Here is a 20,735-nt window from a genome sequence, read left to right as displayed (position 1 = left end):
ATCGATGGAGAGGAGGAGAGGAGGAGAGGAGGAGAGGGGAGAGAAGGAGGAGAGGAGGAGAGGAGGAGAGGAGGAGAGGAGGAGAGGAGGAGAGGAGGAGAGGAGGAGAGGAGGAGAGGAGGAGAGGAGGAGAGAAGGAGGAGAAGAGAGGAGGAGGAGTGGAAGGGAAGGAGGGAAAGTGGGATGCAGGGACATAGGTAAAGCATTGCCTTGAGATGAACAACCCACGAGCGCAGGTCGAAATTTTCTTTGGGGGGATGACGAATTCCTGCAGAAAGAGCCAGTCAGAAGGAAAAGAAGGGAGAATGGAGGAGAGGAGGGAGGAGGAAGAGGAAGAGGAGAACAAGGAGGAGGAGAAGGTGGAAGAGGAAAGGAAGGGAGAAAGCAAAAACATCTCTTGTCCAAACCTTCATGATGTTGGGTCCTAGCAAGCTCTTCTCTCGTCAGTCTACGAGTTTCTCCTGCTCATTTTGTTATCCTGCTCCTGCTCCTGCTCCTGCTCCTGCTCCTGCTCCTCCCCCTCCTCGTTCATTTCTGTCTTTCACCTGCCCCCCCCCTTGCCACCTCCATCGACTTCTCTTTCGATCACCTTGAAAGTCTTCTTGACTAGGATTCAGTGGCTCCTCCTCCTCCTCCTCCTCTTCCCGCCACGAAGTAATCGAGTCGATCTGGTACCGCAGGCTGTCTGCTGATTGTAAGCGGGAGAAAGACAGGACGTTGTCCAACCTTGAAGTTCTTCCTGCTGTGAGTGAAGTGAGGTGAGAGGGAGAAAGAGGGGGAGGAAGAGAGAGGAAAGAGGAGGGAGGAAAGAGGAGAGAGGGGGGAGGAAAGAGGAGAGAGGGGGGAGGAGGGGGGAGGAGGGAGGAAGGAGGAGAGGGGAGGGAGGAGAGAGGAGGGAGGAGAGAGGAGAGAGGAGGGAGGAGAGAGGAGGGAGGAGGGAGGAAGGAGGAGAGAGGGGGGAGGAGGGAGGAGAGAGGAGAGGAAGCTATGAATCGACTCACGTTGAATGTTCTCCTCCTCGTTGACATCTTGAAAGATTCTTCTATCTCCTCCTGCCTTCCATCCTGCACCGAGAATGCAAGTGAGTCAGCCCTCCCTTGTCTTTCTGATTTCCTGTTCACCTCTCCACGACGGAGTCCAAGGGAGGTGCTAGATCTGTACAGGACAAGTCAAACACGTCACGAGAGTCAACACATCTGCTCATTGAACAACTCGATCTTATCTCAACATCTCCAGACTTCTTCTTGTCCTACCTCATCGTCATTGTCGGAAGGTTTGATCTGCGGGATTGCTCCGGCTGTAACCACCGTCAGCTTGACAAGTTTCTGCAATGTCGTCCCCATCCTCGTCTCCATCCTCGTCTCCATCATCATCCTCATCATCATCTCCATCCTCATCATCATCATCATCATCATCATCATCTCCATCATCATCAGCTTGGGGTAGAACCGAGACCATGAGCAACCCATCCTTCGAGTTCATGTCACACCATGAAGAAACGGGCGTCGGTCTGTATCCAAGGGTGTTGGTCAAGATTTCTGTGGACGGCTGTCTTGGACGTTTGCGTTATCCAGGAACTTTTCTTCTCACTCCACAGAAACGACCCGTTGAGACCCGCACCCTGCTGCCGTTGCTGGGACTTCACCTGCAACAGGTCGCCTCAACCTTCACTCGTCCTCCCCCTCGCAACACATCACCTTCATCGCTGGGCTGATCCGGCCTGAGTGTAGATCCACGTCGTACCACCTGCACTGGTTTCCTTGCAAGCAACGATCAGCTCCCGCCATGGTGCGCTCGACGTCTGCTCACTCTTCAGAGGATGCGTCAAGTTCCGAGGCCTCTCCCTTCCCTGGGGTGATGGGAGGGATGAAGCAACTGAGAACAACTTCAGCGGGCTGATGAGCAGGGCAGGGTAGACCTGACGGCGCTTTCCTAGTCCCCGAAATGGTCGCGCCAATCTTCGGATGACATCAAGTCACGTAGAGCGGCGACGGAGCAGCAAAGAAGCACAAGTGTCGTTGAGACGGAGGAGGGAGGGTGAGGGGGCAGAGGCTTGGGAGGAGGAGGGGGCACGATGTTACCTCTCTCGAGGGGCTGAACGATCCTCCAACAACATTCCTGCTGCCATCGCGGTACACGCCATGATAGAAGGCGTCGATGTAGTCATGCGGCCCCTGCCATCACTGTCATCGTGTGCGACCCTAGCGGTTCGATCGGACTGGCAGCTCACTAGACCGCGACATCTCCTCCTCGATAATAGACTTCTTCGTCCCAATTCCGAAAGTACCTGCCAAGAGGTGAGGAGAGGAGGAGAGGAGGAGAGGAGGAGAGGAGGAGAGGAGGAGAGGAGGAGAGGAGGAGAGGAGGAGAGGAGGAGAGGAGGAGAGGAGGGGAGGAGGAGAGGAGGAGAGGAGGAGAGGAGGAGAGGAGGAGAGGAGGAGAGGAGGAGAGGAGGAGATCGGCTGATGAGCTTCAGGCTGAAGCCGCTTACATTGCTGCCGCTCTCGTGTACGAGATTGTGACCCCCTCAGCATGCTTGACACCCTGCATGAACAAGTCAAGAGACTGCCGCCTCCTCTCAGTCTTCCTCCTCCCTCTCCCTCCTCCTCCCTCTCCCTCCTCTCTCTTCTTCTTCTTCTTCCTCTTCCTCCACTTCTTCTTCTTGCAGCAGCCGTACGGTTCGTGATCGCTGCTCTGATTGCGGCAGTTGACTGACGGTATGAGGGTCAAAATCCTTATACTTATTGAAGTTGAGTTAAAATATCGGTACGGGCCCTGTCCGCGTTACTGCCACTGCGCCCGGCAGTGGCTCGGAGCGTTCAACGGCTGATGTAACGGTCAACGGTTCCTGTAACTGCCACCGGCGGCCACCGTCCAACGGACTGAGCGACACACAATGGGATTCCGTCAGCTGGGGGTTCGGTTGGATAGCACCGGGGGGTGGGGGTGGTTTTATTGTTGGATTGCTTGCAAGGGTGGGGTGGGGTGGTACTGTCACAAGTAGGCACGAAATGGGATCATGAGTTGCCTATCACTGATCAAAGTCAAGTAATAGGACAAGGTACTAGGAAGATAGAGATCGGAGTCCTAGGACACGAAAAGGGCTGGAGGGCATAATATAAGGTACATTGTGGGCGAGGAACGGAAGGATCGTGGCAGGCGCCGTACTCGGGAAGGAGAAGGAGCAGGAGAACTTCGGGAGGAGACGATCGGAGACATCAAGTGCGAAGACACTGAATCTCAGAGACTGTGAGGAAGCATTTGTCATACTTTGATACAATCAAGATGCTCAACTTGTTGCAAAAATCGAAGAAGACGGACTTCCTCCTTGACTCCATGCAAAGCGCCGTACCGTTCGTTTGCGTTCATGACAAGAACAAGTTCCCGGAGATCAAGGGATACCACGAAGAAGGGCGGCTCACATTCTTCGCAGAGTCTTTCACCGAGAACCTCGTGATGCTGCGAAAGATCTTCGAGTTCCTCGACGAGGCGGAGTTGAGCTACTCGCCCCGCCAGGTGGTGCTTGACTTCTACTGGACACTGTCGTTGGATAAAGACAGGAAGATGGCGCAGATCGAGCTCAAGGAGTATGAAGACCCAGTGTTCCCCGAGGAAGTTGACCAGGATATCGATCTCACAGACAACATCCTGAAATTGGTGGAGGTCAAGGGCGAGAACGGAGAAGTGCTGGACATGAAGGCGGAAGGAATCGACTTCTCCTTCTCTCCCACATGGAGTTTGCGTCAACTGCTAAAGAAGGTGATCCCGGAAGTGACTTACAAGGAGTCCAAGGAGATGTTCAACACCCCCGCGTACACCAAGTTGGTTGAGCACAGCAAAAAAGACCCGACCATGGATCCAGCCTTCTTGTCAAGGATGTTTCCGTCGGACATTGTCAACATGCGCGAGAGCCTGCGAATAGTGCTGCTTCTGCTCATGCTCATCACAACTCCTGGCTTCTACAGCGACAGCTCGTATGACAACGCTGCTGTGGTGTTCGGGATAGCACAGAAGGCGCTGACGATCGAAACTATCGAGCAGCTCTGTACTGGTATGCTTGGCAATGACCGCGTAGTGTACATGAAGATTGTTTGCTGTGTGGCACTCCTGTTGTGCAATCCAGCTGGGGACTATGCGACGATTCCGATGCTCTTGAACGTCACTTTGATCAGCTTAGCGTTTGAAGACAAGTACGACGAATATACCATCTCATCACTGTTCTCACAGCTTCGAGAAAACTGTGTACTCATAAGGAATCTTGGGAATCCCATTACGACCTTCAACCTCTACACCCTCAACTCGCAAGCTGACGGGACCGCGGGCGTGATGATGCCCAACGGTGACATTGTGCTCATGGGGCCCAACGTTGACGTCAAGGACAAGAAAGTTGAAATTGACGACAAGATTCTATCGACATTCTACAGCGAACAGCCAAAAGCTGTCACCATCGACCATATCAAGCGCCAATACTTCAAGCTGTTGAAGAACACTCTCAAGTACGCCATGTACGGCTTCTCAGAAGGAGTGGTAGTGCTGCTGTTCGACGGATTCTTTTTCAAGATTTGGGTGACATCAGTCCCGTCTCAGATTGTTGCCATCCTGGCCTGCATCTTGATCGGGTTGGTGTTGTGTGACGACTTGGGTCAGAGGTTCCTTGGGTTCCTCATGGAGAAATATTTCCTCTTCGTCGTCGTGTCAGCTCTTGCTGTCCTCGGCGATTCTGCAGCGACGAGTGAGGGCTTTGTGACGGACTCTTCGTCGATCGCAGCCCATCAGTTCAACTTCACGACCTCGGTCTTCCCTCTTGCAAGCATCATCACCGTGATCGGAGCATTGTACTGGCAAGCCAAGTTCCTCAGTGACTTCAACTTGGAAATGTTCGCAATCGAGTCCAACAAGACAGGGATCACGGCGCTGACGATTCGTCATCTAGCGACCAATCAGCCATCGAAGTTGTCAGCCTCCGAATGCTCTGTCATCATCAACTACTTCTGTGGGCGAGCGGAAGGAAAGAAAAGCGTAAAGTTGACACACTACGCAGCCAAGAATTGGTGGATGCATCATTCGCTGCATGCGAGGGAAATCACGGACGAAGATGTCACCGAGTTCTTGAATAAGCACGTGAGCAAGCCTGACGATGAGCCTGGTGACGACAAGGCTTGAAGATGTACGTGGATATCGTAGAATTCCATGACTTTCAAAAATTGTTTAGATATGATTTAATAAGAGTGTCTTTTTTTCTAATGGATTTCTACTCGACTTGCCTCCATGACCCTCCCCCTTGTGGCCTCTCCCTCTCCTCTTTCCCAGGAAGAGAGCAGGGAGGGAAGAGAGAGGTGTCTCTCTACCCCTGACTGCTCCCCTCCCCTCCCCTTGCCTTCTTCCCCTTCATACCTTATCTCATTCCTTGTTCTCTACTTTTGTCTCTGCTCCGCTCCTCGCTACCTTCTGATACTCTGTCGGATCTCTGTGTTGTTTTCCCTGGCCTGCTCACTTCCCTGGCCCTCCTCTGCTCTGCTCTGCTCTTCTCCCTTGCTTCGCCTCTTTTCTACACTACTCCATCTCTCCTCTCGCCTCTTCTCGCTCTTCACGTAAAGTCCTGCTCCATTTGCAAACATTTGTAGGCCATCTCAGAGTAGATACACCTCCATGGACACGACAGGGGGTTAGCGAGCGGGATGGTCTTCAAGACCATTGCGGACCTCTACTCGTTCGACCTCGACAAGCTGGTATGGACCAGGTGGTTCGCAAGAGACGACAGCGTCACCGGCTCCTCCCTCGTCGCCCTCGGCATCTCCTCCGCTCTAGGCAGAGTCTTCACCCTGTCCAGCTCGTACTCCATCCCTGCCTCATGGAGCCTTTCCCCATGGAGTCATGACAGGTCACGTCCCTCGTTCTGTCAGGTCCCCAACTAGGGGACGTGACTTGTAGCACCACCACCCGTGCCGCGCCCTTCGTTGAGCCGTTTTAATATTTTTGTTAACATTGTTGTTTGTACCATCAATTAGAACATATATAAATACTATAATACTTTTTGGCGATCCAAACCTTATTTCTGCTTGTACCCTTTCTCCACAAAGGCTACTGAGTACCCCCTGACCCCATCCAATAGGACCCCTACCCTCTTTTGACAAGGTCCATCATGTTCTTTTGTCGTGAGCCCTTTTAAATTCCGAATCTTGTCATGATATGGCCTCTTCTTGTTTACTACCCCCACCTCGTGCAAAAACACCCCCACCCCCCATGGAAAGACCCAGCTGTGATCTCAGCGTCGATTTAAAAAGAGGTGTAATTGTTTGGTGTTGAGCTATCAAGTCGCCCTCGGTAGAAAAATAATGGTATGAGAGGTGGTAGGCTATATTCTACTAGTGTATCAAGTATGAAACGTGGGGCCCAGAAAGGGAGGGAGTAGAATAATACTTGACTGCTTTTAGAAGTGTTTTTAAAAACAACTTATAAAGATATAATTTTGTACATCGGGCCAACAAAAATATTTTAGTCCCTACCAGACATCGATCGCCCACTGGAATCTTCGGTTAGAATGGTAGCACAATAATTCCGTACCGCTCTTTGACTGGACAGTTTTTAAAAACAAACCGTGAAATATGTTTGAAATGTACGTGTCAAGTTTGGAAAATCAGTGACATCAGTGGTAAAATGTTTCAGCCTTTCACACTCTCACCAATAATAAAACTTTTCCCTATTCTATAATAATTGTAAAGTTTAAATATATATATTAAATCAGCTAGCTTATCTTCGCAATGCCTCTTGCAACTACCCCCAGCCACTTTCTTAGTACCCCACATCGCAATCTGTACCCCTCTTTTCTCTATCTTTTTCTGGGGTCTTTTGAAACGAATTTGAATTAAGTGGTACCCCTGACCCCCCTATCGAGTACCCCTACCGTCTCTAATCCCCCTGTACCTTTTCCCCAATCTTTTCGCTATGCTCAGCGTTTCTTCCCCCAATGCTCAGCATCGCCATCACCTTGACCCCCCAACTATACTCCCTCCCTCCCTTCCCTTCCCTCTCCCTCTTGACATCTCCTGCCTCCCTCCTCATCTCCTTGATCCCTCCTCATCTTCCTTGCTTCCTCACTATGTCGATTAACGGATCCCCTACCTATTCCCCGACTTTTGTTCGTTGCATGTTAGCAGCGTCCTGCATCTGAGCAGTCATTTTCTTCTTGATCCTTCATCGCATTTTCCATCTTGTCATTCTGTTGTTGTTCATTGGCATCTATGACCTGCTGCCCATGTACTAAAGCGTTGTGACAATTGAGTTGGATTTGAAGTCAACTTGATCTCTGCTGCCAGAACTTTCTCACAGTATCACTCCAGTCCTCTATCACATTCTTCTTCCTCACTCCAGCCACATATTATCACTAGCTGTAGCTCCTCTCCTTCAGAGATGCTGGGCACCCGAGCCGTGGACCCTGCTTTTCCATTTTGGTGCGTTTGCCTTAACATTTGTGTTTCTCGCAGGGGCCTTCTGCTTCCCGACAAGCAATCTTCTCACGGGTTTGTCGACAGAGCAGCACGTTACCCTTCTCTATGCTTGCCTGACTGCTCATGGCGTGAAGAAGACTGAATCCCGTCCTATGCTGGAAGCACTATCCGTTTGAGCTTCCGGATTTTTGTCACGAGTGCTTGTAATTTTCTATGCAATCAACAACTCCCTCGCCCTCCTGCTCCCAGAACACAGGCTGTCCAGAATGTTACTTCTACGGAGTTTGCCTGGCTCTCGTGGGTTCATCTCTGCAAGCTCTGGGGCTGCAAATGTGGAAGTTGCACTTTTTGAGGTCGCAGAGAGCTCAGGAGCAGAGGGATAACGCGAATACTGAGATTGAGCCGAGGACCCAAGAGCCACTGCCGCATATCGAGGAACAGGACAGCCGGAAGAGCAGCTCTAAGTCGCATCACTCTGAAATAATCATTGATGTGGACAAGGGGGAGGGGAGGTTAAACGGTATCAAAGATTGTTCGTTGGTGGAAGGTAGTTGTGAACTAGTGTGTGGTTCTGTAGAAGATCCTGAGCCCTACGGTATTACTGATATTCCCCTCTCTCTGCCTTGCCGATCTGCGAATGACTTGAGGCCAGGACTGCAACAAACGCCAGAGGTCCTCTCCTCAGCTCATGGATCTCCTAATATTTACTATGAGGACTATCAGGGGACCATTGTTGATATGCCGCAAGTTGAGGAGGAAGGGAAGAGCCCGTGGAAGGAATTCTTCCTCACGTGGATTTGGGGTGTGGGTTTCGTCGTTTTTGCTGTGGGGAATGCGATGGATTTTGTTGCTCTGGGAATAACAAAGCAATCCGTAGTGACTCTGGTGGGGAGCTGGACCTTGGCTATCAACACTTTACTAGCTCGATGCCTTCTAGGGGAGCGCACAATCTATCTCGACTACGTGGCTGTGGTTGTGATCTTCGGGGGGATAGCGATGACTGTCTTTGGAAGCAACACCTGCGTGAAGGACCTCACGATCAAGGAGCTGGTGAATCAATACCGCAAGAGCGATGTGGTGGTCATGCTCCTGGTGCTTGCTTCCATGATCGGGTTTTGCTTTTTTATCATCATTGCGGACAAGATCAAGCGCGTCAAAGCTAAGAGGAATGGAATAGAGCTGGATATTTCTCGGGTATGCCCCCTTCACTCCCTCCCACCCTTCAGCTGACGTTTGTGTGGCAGAATATTGGAACTGTGTACTGTAAGTCCTCACTCTCGGACCTGCCACTGACACGTACTGAAACCTTCCTTCTACAGGTCTCGTGGGCTCTTTCGTTGCAACTTATACCGTGCTCTTCGGCAAGGTGCCCAACTCCTTTCCCTGCTGGTCTGTCCTCACCCTCCTTGCCCTGTCAGGCGTTCTCGGGGCTCCTCATCCCCACCCTGTTGGGAGACAACCAGTTCACTGAGCCGTTTGTCGTCCTCGTCGTTATGGTCTTCCTGGTCTCCCTCCCCCTCCAGCTGGTTCTCATCAACGTCAGCCTGTCAGTCAACGACGCTCTCTTCCACATTCCGAACTTCTATGGTGAGTTGCTCGAAGCCCATGAATACAGACTTCTGTCCTCCCTTGACCCTCCTACCCCCCCACCCGCGCTCGCGCGCCACCTCTTCTCTCTCTCTCTCTCTCTCTCTCTCTCTCTCTCTCTCTCTCTATCTCTCTCTCTCTCTCTCTCTCTCTCTCTCTCTCTCTCTCTCTCTCTCTCTCTCTCTCTCTCTCTCTCTCTCTCTCTCTCTCTCTCTCTCTCTCTCTCTCTCTCTCTCTCTCTCTCTCTCTCTCTCTCTCTCTCTCTCTCTCTCTCTCTCTCTCTCTCTCTCTCTTTTTCGTCCCTGTCTTACCTCTACCTCCTCTCCCTCTTCCCTCTCCCTCTTCGCCTCCCCCTCCCCCTCCTCTTCCCCGTGTTCCTGACCCTCTTGGTCTGTCTCCTCCTCTTCCCCGTGTTCCTGACCCTCTTGGTCTGTCTCAGTCTTCTGGAACCTCGGAAGCATCATCACGGGCGCGATCTTCTACGACGTGAGGGCTGCATGCGAGCGAGGGTGCCGCGGGGCTGACAAGTGTTGGCAGGAGGTGGCAAACTACGGGCCCAGGGAATGGAGCATGTTTGTCATCGGGGTCGCCATCCTCATGATCGGTGTGCTACTGACCAACATCTCGATCGGGATCAAGCGAGAGATCGAGGAGCGGATGGAGCAGGCGCAGAGGCAGCAGGAGGCGGTTGAGCCTACGCAGGACCACCATGAGGATACGATGCAGGCAGCGATGGACTACGATAACTGGTACAGTGAGATTCACTTCTCGGACTTGTTCAGGAGAAGCGCGTCTTGGGGGTCGAGGAGCGGGGGACATGGGGAGCAGTACCACCATTCTATCCCAGTCCCGCAGGTGTTTGTGCTATAGGTGTCAATGAGGAGAGGAAATTGAATGTAATAAAGTATGTCAATGTCAATGTGAGCTATGGAGGGCACGGGGGAGGAAGCGAAAGGCTGAAAGGCGGAGAAGAGACAAGGATCGTGTTATGCCTGAACCTGATGCTCTACCATGCCGACGAGCACACTGATATCATCCATCTTCCCTCCGCTGACCTCACAGTGAGTACCAAGTTGCAGCGAGTGAGAGGGTTGAGTGGGAGAGAAGGGACAGGATGAAGTGAGTGAGAGGGGTGAGTGGGAGAGAAGAGACAGGATGAAGTGAGTGAGTCGGTTGAGGGGAGACGGCGGAGGCGAGGAGATATCAGCGCCTCGTACCTGTAGGCAAGGTCCAGCTCCTCGGAAGCAGCTATGGAGAACGGGGTGATGGCGGTCTTGGACAGTGAAGTCTTTCCTCAGCGTCAGCCCCACCGCCACCCGCCACGTCAGCACTCACATTGAAAGCATCGTTGAGGAGAGCCTGCGAGGCCCAGCTGCAGACTGCCCTGTTGATTCAAGAGCGTCATCCCAGCAGGGGGGGATGAAGGATTTCTCAGCTCACCTCGCTACTTTCCCGTCGATGCGCATCATGTTGTAAGCCTGCAGGATCCTCGCAGCGATCGCGTCCTCTCCTGTTGTTGTGTGACGATGACGAATTTTGAAGGAGAGCAGGAAAGGAGGCTAGGGAGGAGCTCGACTGACCGAGGTTGTCAAAAAGTCCGTCTGTCCCCATGATGACGAAGTCTCCCTCCCTCACCTCCAGCTGCGGCATCGTCAGCGCCAGGACAATAAGCAAGCAGCTCAAGTGGGTGGAATAGAAAGGGAAGGAGTGCCGGAGAAGGCTGGGATGAGGAAAGGTGTGAAGAGTGTAGAGGACAAGGTGGGGAGGACCAGACAAGTCAAGGACGCATCTTCACCTCTATCTTCTCTGCAATCTCTGGTGAGTCTGTCCCCTGATGATGCCCCAGCTGCGGGAGTGTGAGGGTAGCAGCATCGAGCACAGCTGGCATCAACCTGATACGGCCGTCCCAGGGCATGTTCACCCGGAGGAGAGCGATAGATCACCTGGAAGCGGGGACGAGGAGGTGTTCTCCCGTACACCTTCTGCTGCCCTGAAGCCGAGTAGTTGGCAGTCTTGATGGGCAAGTTCGCGCTCTCAGGAGCGATTTCAACGACGTTGTTGAAGGCGTTGGTGTTCAGGATGGGGAGCCCGCCTGTTGCAGAAGTGAGGATGGGAAGTAGGAGTGAAAAAGTCAAGGGAAGGAGGAGGAGGGGAGAAGGGAAGAGGACTGGGTGGCGGAGGGAGGACGGGAGGAGGGTAGCTCACGTCTCTCCAGCGAGATGATCCTGACGATCATGAAGCCAGAGTCACCCAAGTTTGCTGCCCTCACTGTGTTGGTTGACCCATCAAGCATCAGGATGCAGGCCGTGCACGACCCTGCCGCGCTCGGAGTCCTCCTGACCTTGTCCCATGCTTGCTGCAGGAGGTTGACGGGATCCAAGTACTTGGGCTCACTGTTTGGCTCCTGACGCATCATCTCCTCCGTCCCCACCCCGGCCTCGGGCATCATTGTCTGCTGCAGGATCTCAAGGGCGGTCTCCTTCACACACGAGAGCAGCAGCCTCGAGTACTCCCCGGCATCGATACCCAGCTCCCACCAGCTCGCAACCCCGTCCGCCACCGCGATCAGCTGCAGGGGCCCCTGGTTGACTATGACGAACGCATCCTCCCCGGCGTACCCGAACTCCCTCGTAATGTAGCCCCGAGCTCCCTTGGCGACCTTGTTAGGATGGGGTACGGCAGCTGCCACCGTGCAAAGGGAGAGGTCTCCCGACCCCGCATGCTTCCTCCATACCGGGCGCTCATGTGCTCCCCATCTCCAGGGATACGACTGCTCTGTAGCCATCGGGAAGAGGGTCTGCACACTCTTTCCGCTCCTCGACCCGCTCTCGCTCTGACCGATCCACCGCTGGCAGGGGAAGACGACGGCCTTGGGGAAGTGTCGCCCTTCCCCGTCGATCCTCGTCACCTCCACTCGATCCAGCAGCCAACCCGCCCCCTGCTTCTTCTCCGCCTCCTCCGCGTTCACGAAGCCAACCTCCATCCTCTCCAAGATCCCAAGGTCACCTTGCACTTTCAGGATAGCCTCTACCGTCATGGCTCTCTGCAGTTCGACAGCAAGAGGGAGCTGATCAGAGCTTCCATTCTCCCCATGCAGCCGCACGTATACGCGCTCGTTGGTCCCTGCTCCCCTGAGGTCCCCAGTGTGGATTCTCAACTTGTAGTAAGTGTCCCGCTCATTGGATACCTTCTTCACCATGGGAGTCGACTGGACGAAGCGAGGATGGCGCTTGTAGTATCCATGCTTGCTGGAAGCAAACGACACCAAGCTCCTGCTCCCCGCGTTGTGATATCGACGGCCGTGATAATCGCTCCTGCTCCATTGACTCTGCTGCACAGCAAACCGAAAGTTCTCGATCAGACATTTCCACTCTCTGAGCTGAACAGAAGTATTCTTTGAGATATGAGAAAGTGCTGTTGCAAACGGCTTCATATCTTACTAATGGCACACGTGTCGGCTGGCCTCCAGGGAGTGTGTCCGAAGTAAAATACCTGCGATGAAGCAATGAGAAAAAATGAGGAGCTCCAACACGGTTGCTGTGCCAGACATGGTTCGACACCGTCTCTTTCTTTCCATTTGTTGAATATACGCTCTATTGAAGTTATCATTTTCCCTTCTTCCTCGCCTTCTTCCACCCCTTTGATCCTACTCTCGTTCCTCTACTGTCTAGTAATCTTGTCTTTGATGTTTCCTTCCTCATGCAGGCATCGTCCTCCTCCTCTAGACAGCTATCAGCTTCTTGCAACTTAGCTACTCGTCCTCTCGTCTCCATCCTCCCTCCCCTTGCATCTTCATCCTCGATTTTCTTCTTCCACTCCCCGCACCCCCAGCATTCCTCGGGGGTAACGCAAATTGACTACAGAACCCACAAGAAGGATGAGATGAGGATAGAAGGGGTACTATAAAAGTAAATTAAACTTGAAAGGAGGGGTACTCAAAACAAAATAAATTGACTATGAACAATCAACACGTCAATAGTCAAGTTCGACAACAGGATACCCCCTTTCACAAAACACCCACCCCACTGGATCAGCCACACACCCATTTAAACTTTGAGTACCCCTACTTTATCCATCAAGTACCCACCATTTGGTTGATGAATTGCTACCCACCCTTCATGTTGCAGGACCCCAGTATACAAAAGCATCCCACCCCTTGGTTTACAGAAGATCGCAGGGGTTCTTCCTCAGAGGCACAAGCAAAAAGCCTTTTTTTAATCAGTTCCAGATTCAATTGTTGACTGAAAACAATTTATATAGTAATCGTCAATCACATTGAAACTTTCTACCAAATTTATACATCGAGGGGATTCTTTCTGGTACCAAAGAAAAATATGAATATAAATATATATTTCAATAATCACCGGGCGGGCCCGGGCCAAGGAAGCTGGCCGCCCGGCATTGAGGACAAGCGTAACGGAAAATCACTCCTGTAACCGACATTGATGACGACGAAAATGCCACGGCTAGGAAAACAGATTCAAGGGAGGGAAGAGGGGGGGTCGAGCAGGAAGAGAGGGAGAGAAGGGCAAAGGATGAAAGGAGGATAAAGGAAAGGTCAAGATGAGGAGTAGAGTGAGTGAGAGTATGCAGTGAATGGAGTGTAAACCTCAGAATGGGATGCAGGCAGCGGATTGGAAGTCGGGAAATTCATGAGGGACGGACAACGAGTTGGAGCTCTGAAAAGAGAGGAGAGAGATGTAAGAATGTAAAGAATGATGTATAACGATGCAAAGAGAAGAACGGGAGAGAATCATGAAGAAGGCGTAAAGATCAGAGAACGTGACCACACAGAAGTATTCAAAGCAAGGTCCGCGATTGTGAGACTTTGAGAAGGATATAGAATGACAGATCAGCATTGGGGTAGGATGAGCTGCAGCTTTTCATGAAGAGTGAGGATATCTCTGTCGATCAAGTGAAAAGATTATGTTCAACCCTCCCTTCAAAGTTTGATGCAATGCACGTGGGGTTTGGGGACCACGGGACGAATATATAAGTCGTGATGGTGGAAGGGGTTGAGGACGTGTTCTGCTCCATGAATGCCATCGATTGTTTGATAATGACGCGTGGGCTGCAGGGGATCAAGAATGCTGGTCGGGCGAGTCGCCTTCATTTTCGTCCTGATCTCATGTATAGGTAACAGCATGTTCTGAACTCTTTCTGTTTGTTTTCATGCGTTTCTGAACGTTCTTCTTCTGTCCTGCAGACCTCTCTAATGCCGATTGCCCGAAAGTTAAGACTAACATGGAGAGTTGGGACTGGAGCCCTCTCTCAGGCGTTCAGGTACAGTTCACCAACACCACAACAAGGGATGGGAACTCCAAGTGGACCGTCCATTTGTGTAACGGAGTCTATTCAAACCTGCACGACTACGGGACCTTCACGGGAGGAGCAGGCAGCATCAAGTTCCATCAGCCGTCAGACACGTTCTACATGATGTACGAGAACGGAGACAGGGGTCAAGGGTGCGAGACGAACGCCAGGCAAGCTGACGTTTACATCCACTGCCAAGGCTGCCCCTCCTACCTCGAGCAGTCCAACTCTGCCTGCAACCTACAGTCTGCCCCATGCGTCTGTGCGGCGTACGACACCGGGTGCGTGGGAGAAGTCCACATGGTCGTGAACTGCCCGGTCGGGATTCCAAACTATAGGAAGGGCTTCGATGTTTACGACGCTTCGACGGGGATCGAGGAGGATATCTCCAAGGTGGTTATCAAGGACGGGGAGGTGATGCCAGGGTGGACGGACGAGGATATCCCTTCAGTGGCGCATGACCGCGCGGTCATCCCTGGGGACGTGAGCTCGGCCGTCTTCTACCTCATGATGGCTGACGAGGACCTGCAAGGGCTGCCCGCCTCGCAGGAGGTCGATGCGCCCGACGTCTTCACCGACCAGCCGCACATCCTTGCGGTGACCATGTCGGGGTCGGCAGCGAGAGGAGGGCTGGTTGACACCCGGGACATGCTCATGCTCCAGCTGGACTTCCACTGCTACCAGACAGGCCTCGCCGACGTGCACGTGGAGATCAGCTTTGCGAACCAGTACTACCCCTGTGACTTCGCCTTCACCTATGAGTGTGGGATGGGAGAGGTGAGGAGGAGGAGGAGGAGGAGGAGGAGGAGGAGGAGATCCTTCACTGTGCTGACATCCTCAACCTGCAGTCTGGATCGGACAAGAGCAATGCCTTCACTGTGTTCGTCATGGTCTCGTTCCTCCTCGTGAGCCGCTCCCCTTCTCTCTCCATTGAGCTCATCGTCCCTGCAGATCGTCGCTTTCTGCGTGATGGGATGCGCATACAACTACTCTGTACAGCAGAGAAGGTGCCCAGCCGTCACTCTCTTCAATTCCTCTTCCTCCTACCATCTGCTACTCTTTTTCTCTCCGCTCGTTCTCCCACTGTCCCTCTCCCTCCATCCTCCTCCATCCCTCTCCCTCTCCCTCTCCCTCTCCCTCTCCCTCTCCCTCTCCCTCTCCCTCTCCCTCTTCCTCTCCCTCTCCCTCTCTTCCTCTCCCTCTCTCTCCCTCTCTCCCCCTCTCTCCCCCTCTCCCTCCTTCCTGCTCTCTCCTCTGCCTCCTTAACGTCTCTCACCTCAGGGGCGAGGACATTATCCCCGGCATCGAGTATATCCACATGGCTCGGTGAAATTGCTGCTGCTGCTGCTGAGCTGGAAGCCGCTGAACTTTGATGGTGTGCAGGGACCTTGCTGAAGCCCTGATGAGCCGCAGTGGAGGAGTCGGAGGATTTTCCTCCACCTCACGGTGAGCTGCTGGCTTCCTCCTTCTCCTCCCATGCTCCTACTTGGTCCAACGTTGCTGTCTTGACCTGTTCAGTGCTCATTGATGTCCTCCTCTGTGTTATTACCTGCCTTTGTGTGCTCCTTCCCTCCCCTCCTCACTCAGTTCCTGTGCCGCAGGAGAGGCGGAGACAGCACAGAAGGCTATCAGACGTTGTAGTCTTCTCGTTCTCCTCCTTCTTCTTACCTCACAAACTTCAAAAATGAAGCTTTAAAACCTCCGAACTTTCGTGGCTGGTAGCTGCACTATCCGATCCCGGCCCGGTCCCCGCAAAACCGGGTGGACTGGTGACCCAGGGCCAGCTGTATGTGGCCCTGCTCGGCCGCTAAACTGTGGCCCTACGTTCAGATGCCCGGCGTCACCGAGTTTCTCAAGTAGCACACTGAAGACCGGGCCCGGGGAGTCGGCCCCCGTTCCTGGCTACGGCGCCCTGGGATCGCCGGTGACAAAGAGCTGACTAGCCGCTGAGCTTGGGCGGCGTACCAGGGGCCGGGCGGGTCACCAGTACTTCGGTAGTACAGTGTCAATCCGTAGGGGCCTAGCACGCCGTGACGGGCCCGGGCGGGCCGCGGCAGCGCCGGGCCGCGTCAACTTGGCAACCGAACCAGGTGAGGGTCATTGGTACCTGGTTTTGAGTAAACAATTGTCCGGTACCTGGTAGTCTTTTACGTAGTCAGTAGTGATCAACAGGAGCAATAATCACTGAATTATATTCAGTACCAGGTGCGGGTCATTGGTACCATCGTGTCAGTCGGTCGGTCAGTAGTGATCAACACTGAGTACTACGGTATTCAGTACCATGGTGTGGTAGTCAATAATCAATTATATTCAGTACCAGGTGCGGGTCATTGGTACCGTGGCAGTAGTGATCAACAGTATTCAAAGTTAAGTTAACAAGTATTCAGTACCAGGTGCGGTTCATTGGTACCGTGGCAGTAGTGATCAATAGTATTCAAAAGTTAAGTTAACAAGTATTCAGTACCAGGTGCGGGTCAGTAGTGACGAGAGTCCAGGTCAATTGTACGACACCTTACAAGGCTGCTGGGGACCGTCAGGGCTGACTGTCCGTACTGTAGGGTGCCGGGGGTGGTGCCGGGGGTTGTGCCGGGGGTGGTGGCGGTGGTGGTGCCGGGGGTGGTCACCAGCCGGGTTGTGGTGGTGTACTACGGTACCGTCACAGTACGGTGGTGGTGGTGGTGGTGGTGGTGGTGGTGGTGGTGGTCCGAGTCAGCAGGTGGTGGTGGTGGTCGTCACGGTGGTGGGTGGGACCCCAACGTAGTCCGGATGGTAGGGGAGGTCCGGGGAACTAGTATCTTTGGCCAGCATGGCAGGGACAGCTCCGGCGCTAGTGATGGCGCTGCTTGTACTCGGGGGTTGGACAACGCAAACGGAAGGCGCTACCAACGTCATGTGTGGGAACTGCTCCTTCACTGTATCAGACGCAGGTCTGCTTCAAAGGACGGGAAGCTGCTTGGCAGGCACTGGGCCCTGCGTGTTGAAGGCTGCTGGGATTGCTGAGATCGAACGAGGAACCTTCGACGGACTTGCAGACATGACATACCTTGACCTTTCACACAACCAGCTGACAAATATTTCACAAGGATTGTTCGATGGTCTCAGTAGTCTACAACTTCTCGACCTCAGATACAACCAATTGTCCAGCATAGCACCCGATGCATTTTCAAACTGCACTCAGCTGTCTTCTATTGACGTCGGTTTCAATCAATTGACGTGCTATTATGCTTCTTGGCCACTGTTGGCAATGGCATTAGATTCAACTGTACTAGCACGGTTGTGTCAGAATGTGACCACTGACGTGACTCCATGCTACCCGCACATCAGGGTTGAGTTGGATTCGACAAGCCTCCCTTCGGACATGGCAGGGGAGTACTGCGAGGCCTTCAACTGCGCCCACGGTGAAGGTATTTCTCCTGGCAGAGATGATTCCAGTCACTGCTTTCGCAAAAACGGCGACGAAGCCTGGAAAATATTAAACACGGGCTGTGGATGGACGATAGGGCACATCGAGCAAAATGGTGAAAGATTATACCCGTCACGGCTATTTCAGTGGCAGGAGTATGCTAGAAGTTACATCGGTGACTGCAGTTTGATCCCTCCTTCACAACTGGACGTCCGTGCGCTCGCCAACACTTCAAACTTCTACGATGGTGGAGGACGCATCGTTGTCGGCATTCACACGGTCCTTGTGTTGCCCCCTCACCATTCCAGCGATGCTGACCCTAGCGCTGATATCTTCAACGCCACCAGTGCTGTCAATTCCAGCTCTGCAAGTACCCCGCTCCCCTTGGTTGATACTTCTTTGCTCTCCTTCCCGGAGTGTGTTGAGCAAAGGGATTGGGCAGCGATGCTGGAGCTGCTGAGAAATGGAACGGCGGCAACGGGAGGGCTGGGGCTGATGATGGAGCCTCCTCTGGAATCCTGGGTTTGTATCCGTGAGCACCCTTGCCTCCAGAGGATCGATGGCGCCCAGCCAAGCGACATGATGTGCTTCGTGTACCACGAGGTCGATCTAGTCTTCCTGCCCTGGTGAGGACATATCATTATCGATGACTGTTGGGTTCAACTCACTGACTGCTTCCTCTGCAGGAGCACCAATTCTCTCTTGAAACTGGTTGGGTGAAGCCTGAGCAGTGACGGACCCGCGGCCCCTCACTGAGTAGACTGAGGCTTCGACCGTCCAACCGCACTGATCAGTCGCGTGATTGTTACGGTAGTACCGTGCCGTCTGCTTCACTGAGTCCCACGGTGGTCTCAGTGTACTGTAAATAAACTTGACTCATGACTGTGAAATAACCGACCTCTGAGTCTGAGTCACCCCCTGCCGGGCCCGCGGAGACTCCGCCGCGGCAGATCATGCCCGTAGCACTGGCCGCCGGCCGCCGGCCGCGGGCCCGGGGACCGGCCCCCGGGCCGCTATGAGGATATAAACAACTTGCCCCCCCTTGCTCAGATCGCGCATGTCGAGGGCAAGAGTAGCGTGGGCGTGGAGGATGCTGCTGCTAGTGGCAGGGCTGGGGGTCCGACAAGTCTGCACGTTCAGAGCTCCTCACCTGACCAGCTCCATGGGCTATCGGGGGATCCACCACCAGCTCAAGGTCAGCATGATGCGGGTTACCTTGTTTGCGCTCTAGTGTGCTTGGACACCTTGCATGGCGTTCTGCATGACGAGCAGTTCCTGCTCTGAGTGTCATGCTATTGTTGACACGACCTGATGGATGATATGATTGTTTTCTCTTCTTTCAACTGAGAGCCGTTACCTCAGGCGAGCTCCACGAGCCTCAGCCTTGGAAAGGAAGTTAGGAAAGATTTCCCCATCCTGAAACAGAAAGTGCATGGAGGAAAAGATCTTATCTATCTTGATAGTAAGCTCCTCCCACTCACCTCTCTGCCCACTGCTTTCCCTCTTTCCCTCTTTCCCTCTTTCTCTTCCTCCCCTTCTCCTTCTCCTCCCTCCTCCCCCCCCTCACCAACTCAGTCAGTGTGCGTTCTGCCAACATCAATACACCTTTCCTCTCCTCTGCTTGCCCGTCTCTGCCTCTCACGGCACCTCAGGCGCGGCAACGAGCCAGAAGCCGGTGCAGGTGCTGGAGGCGATGAAGAAGTTCTACGAGGAGAGCAACTCGAATGTTCACCGAGGGTCGCATGCCCTGTCTGTGAAAGCTACCGACATGTACGAGGGAGCGCGCGAGATCGTCGCAAAGTTTGTGAACGCGAGGAGGGAGGAGATCGTGTTCACGAGCGGGGCAACAGAGGCGATCAACCTGGTCGCGTACTCGTGGGGTATGAGCAATCTGAAGGAGGGGATGAAATCATCATCAGCGAGATGGAACATCATAGCAACATCGTCCCATGGCAGCTCGTTGCAAGCAAGACGGGAGCCGTGTTGAAGCATGTTAAGGTGAGGGAAGGAGGAGGGAGGAGGAGGGAGGAGGAGGGAGGAGGAGGGAGCAGGAGCAGGGAGCAGGGAGCAGGGAGCAGGGAGCAGGGAGCAGGGAGCAGGGAGAGGGGAGCAGGGAGAGGGGGAGGGAAGGCGGAGGGGAAGCAGAGAGGAGGAGGGGAAGGGGAGGGAAGAGGGGAAGAAGAGGGCATGGAGAAGAAGGAGGGAGGGAGAGGAGGAGATGATCGCCTGTGACATTTCTTTCAGCTCAATTCCCAACAAGGTTTTGATATGGATCACTTCCGGTACCATCATGCTCCACCCCTCTCCTTTCCAATCCTCATGTCCCCTCTTATCCTCTCCTGGCCTCCACTTCCTTGTCCTGTCCTGTCCTCTCCTGTCCTCTCCTGCCCTGCCCTGCCCTGTCCTGTCCTAACGTACCCTCTCCCTTGTCCTAATCTCACAACAGCTCCATCCTGTCCGACAAGACCAAGATCGTAGCCGTCGTCCACGTCTCCAACATGCTCGGGTGTATCAACCCCGTGCAAGAAATCGTCGCTGCTGCTCATGCGGTCGGCGCGAAAATTCTGCTGGACGCCTGCCAGTCTGCTCCTCACATGCCCCTGGACGTTCGCCTCCTCGACTGCGACTTCCTCGTCGCCTCCGGTCACAAGCTCTGTGGCCCCAGCGGATCAGGTAGGGAGAGGGAGAGAGGGGGAGAGGGGGAGAGAGAGCGAGAGCGAGAGCGAGAGCGAGAGCGAGAGAGAGGGGGGAGGGGAGGGAGAGAGCGAGGGAGGGAGAGAGAGAGAGAGAGAGAGAGTGGAGGGACGGAGGGACGGAGGGACGGAGGGACGGAGGGACGGAGGGAGGGAGAGGGGGCAAGGTAGTGGTCACGGGGGAGGAAAGAGGATTGAGAGAGTTGACGGGAGAGCAGGTTTCCTGTACGGGAAGAAGGAGATCTTGGAAAGCATGCCACCATGGAAGGTAATCAGAACAGAAGGAGAAGA

General features: G+C 53.6%; 5 protein-coding genes across 5 annotated transcripts; 4 read left to right on the top strand and 1 right to left on the bottom strand.

The window, feature by feature from the left end:
- Positions 1-3,285: 3,285 nt before the first annotated feature.
- Positions 3,286-5,163, top strand: GUITHDRAFT_148372 (hypothetical protein; the record flags this gene model as incomplete). The annotated part of the gene is made up of 1 exon (XM_005819695.1): positions 3,286-5,163. One exon carries the CDS (start codon positions 3,286-3,288, stop codon positions 5,161-5,163), a length of 1,878 nt encoding a protein of 625 aa, XP_005819752.1.
- A 2,498-nt stretch (positions 5,164-7,661) lies between these two features.
- GUITHDRAFT_148371 (hypothetical protein) lies at positions 7,662-9,905 on the top strand (the record flags this gene model as incomplete). The annotated part of the gene is made up of 6 exons (XM_005819694.1): positions 7,662-8,642; positions 8,693-8,711; positions 8,768-8,814; positions 8,867-9,035; positions 9,475-9,521; positions 9,573-9,905. The coding sequence occupies 6 exons, from the start codon at positions 7,662-7,664 to the stop codon at positions 9,903-9,905; spliced, it is 1,596 nt and encodes a 531-aa protein (XP_005819751.1).
- A 116-nt stretch (positions 9,906-10,021) lies between these two features.
- Positions 10,022-12,468, bottom strand: GUITHDRAFT_121031 (hypothetical protein; the record flags this gene model as incomplete). The annotated part of the gene is made up of 8 exons (XM_005819693.1): positions 10,022-10,085; positions 10,253-10,323; positions 10,371-10,419; positions 10,476-10,545; positions 10,616-10,676; positions 10,831-10,881; positions 10,979-11,127; positions 11,241-12,468. The coding sequence occupies 8 exons, from the start codon at positions 12,466-12,468 to the stop codon at positions 10,022-10,024; spliced, it is 1,743 nt and encodes a 580-aa protein (XP_005819750.1).
- Positions 12,469-14,109: 1,641 nt separating this feature from the next.
- Positions 14,110-16,054, top strand: GUITHDRAFT_156235 (hypothetical protein). The gene is made up of 7 exons (XM_005819692.1): positions 14,110-14,171; positions 14,242-15,125; positions 15,197-15,253; positions 15,300-15,355; positions 15,630-15,674; positions 15,732-15,794; positions 15,950-16,054. The coding sequence occupies exons 1-7, from the start codon at positions 14,123-14,125 to the stop codon at positions 15,987-15,989; spliced, it is 1,194 nt and encodes a 397-aa protein (XP_005819749.1). The 5' UTR covers positions 14,110-14,122; the 3' UTR covers positions 15,990-16,054.
- Positions 16,055-17,154: 1,100 nt separating this feature from the next.
- Positions 17,155-20,712, top strand: GUITHDRAFT_121029 (hypothetical protein; the record flags this gene model as incomplete). The annotated part of the gene is made up of 8 exons (XM_005819691.1): positions 17,155-18,377; positions 18,438-18,467; positions 18,802-18,961; positions 19,114-19,213; positions 19,404-19,615; positions 19,996-20,033; positions 20,198-20,424; positions 20,663-20,712. Coding segments are annotated over 8 exons (2,040 nt in total), but the record flags the coding sequence as incomplete, so codon positions are not given.
- Between the last annotated feature and the right edge of the window lie 23 nt (positions 20,713-20,735).

The sequence above is a fragment of the Guillardia theta genome (genome assembly GCF_000315625.1).
Source record: "Guillardia theta CCMP2712 unplaced genomic scaffold GUITHscaffold_210, whole genome shotgun sequence".
Lineage (NCBI taxonomy): Eukaryota > Cryptophyceae > Pyrenomonadales > Geminigeraceae > Guillardia > Guillardia theta.
The sequence above is the reverse complement of the archived record's forward strand: the minus strand, read 5'-3'. Positions and strand labels throughout refer to the sequence as shown.

Excerpts from the sequence above, each read along its gene's own strand:
- GUITHDRAFT_156235 (XM_005819692.1), top strand. The coding sequence starts at position 14,123 with ATGCTGGTCGGGCGAGTCGCCTTCATTTTCGTCCTGATCTCATGTATA. Across the intron at positions 14,172-14,241 it reads CGTCCTGATCTCATGTATAG|ACCTCTCTAATGCCGATTGC; the intron begins GTAACAGCATGT and ends TCTGTCCTGCAG. Across the intron at positions 15,126-15,196 it reads ATGAGTGTGGGATGGGAGAG|TCTGGATCGGACAAGAGCAA; the intron begins GTGAGGAGGAGG and ends CTCAACCTGCAG.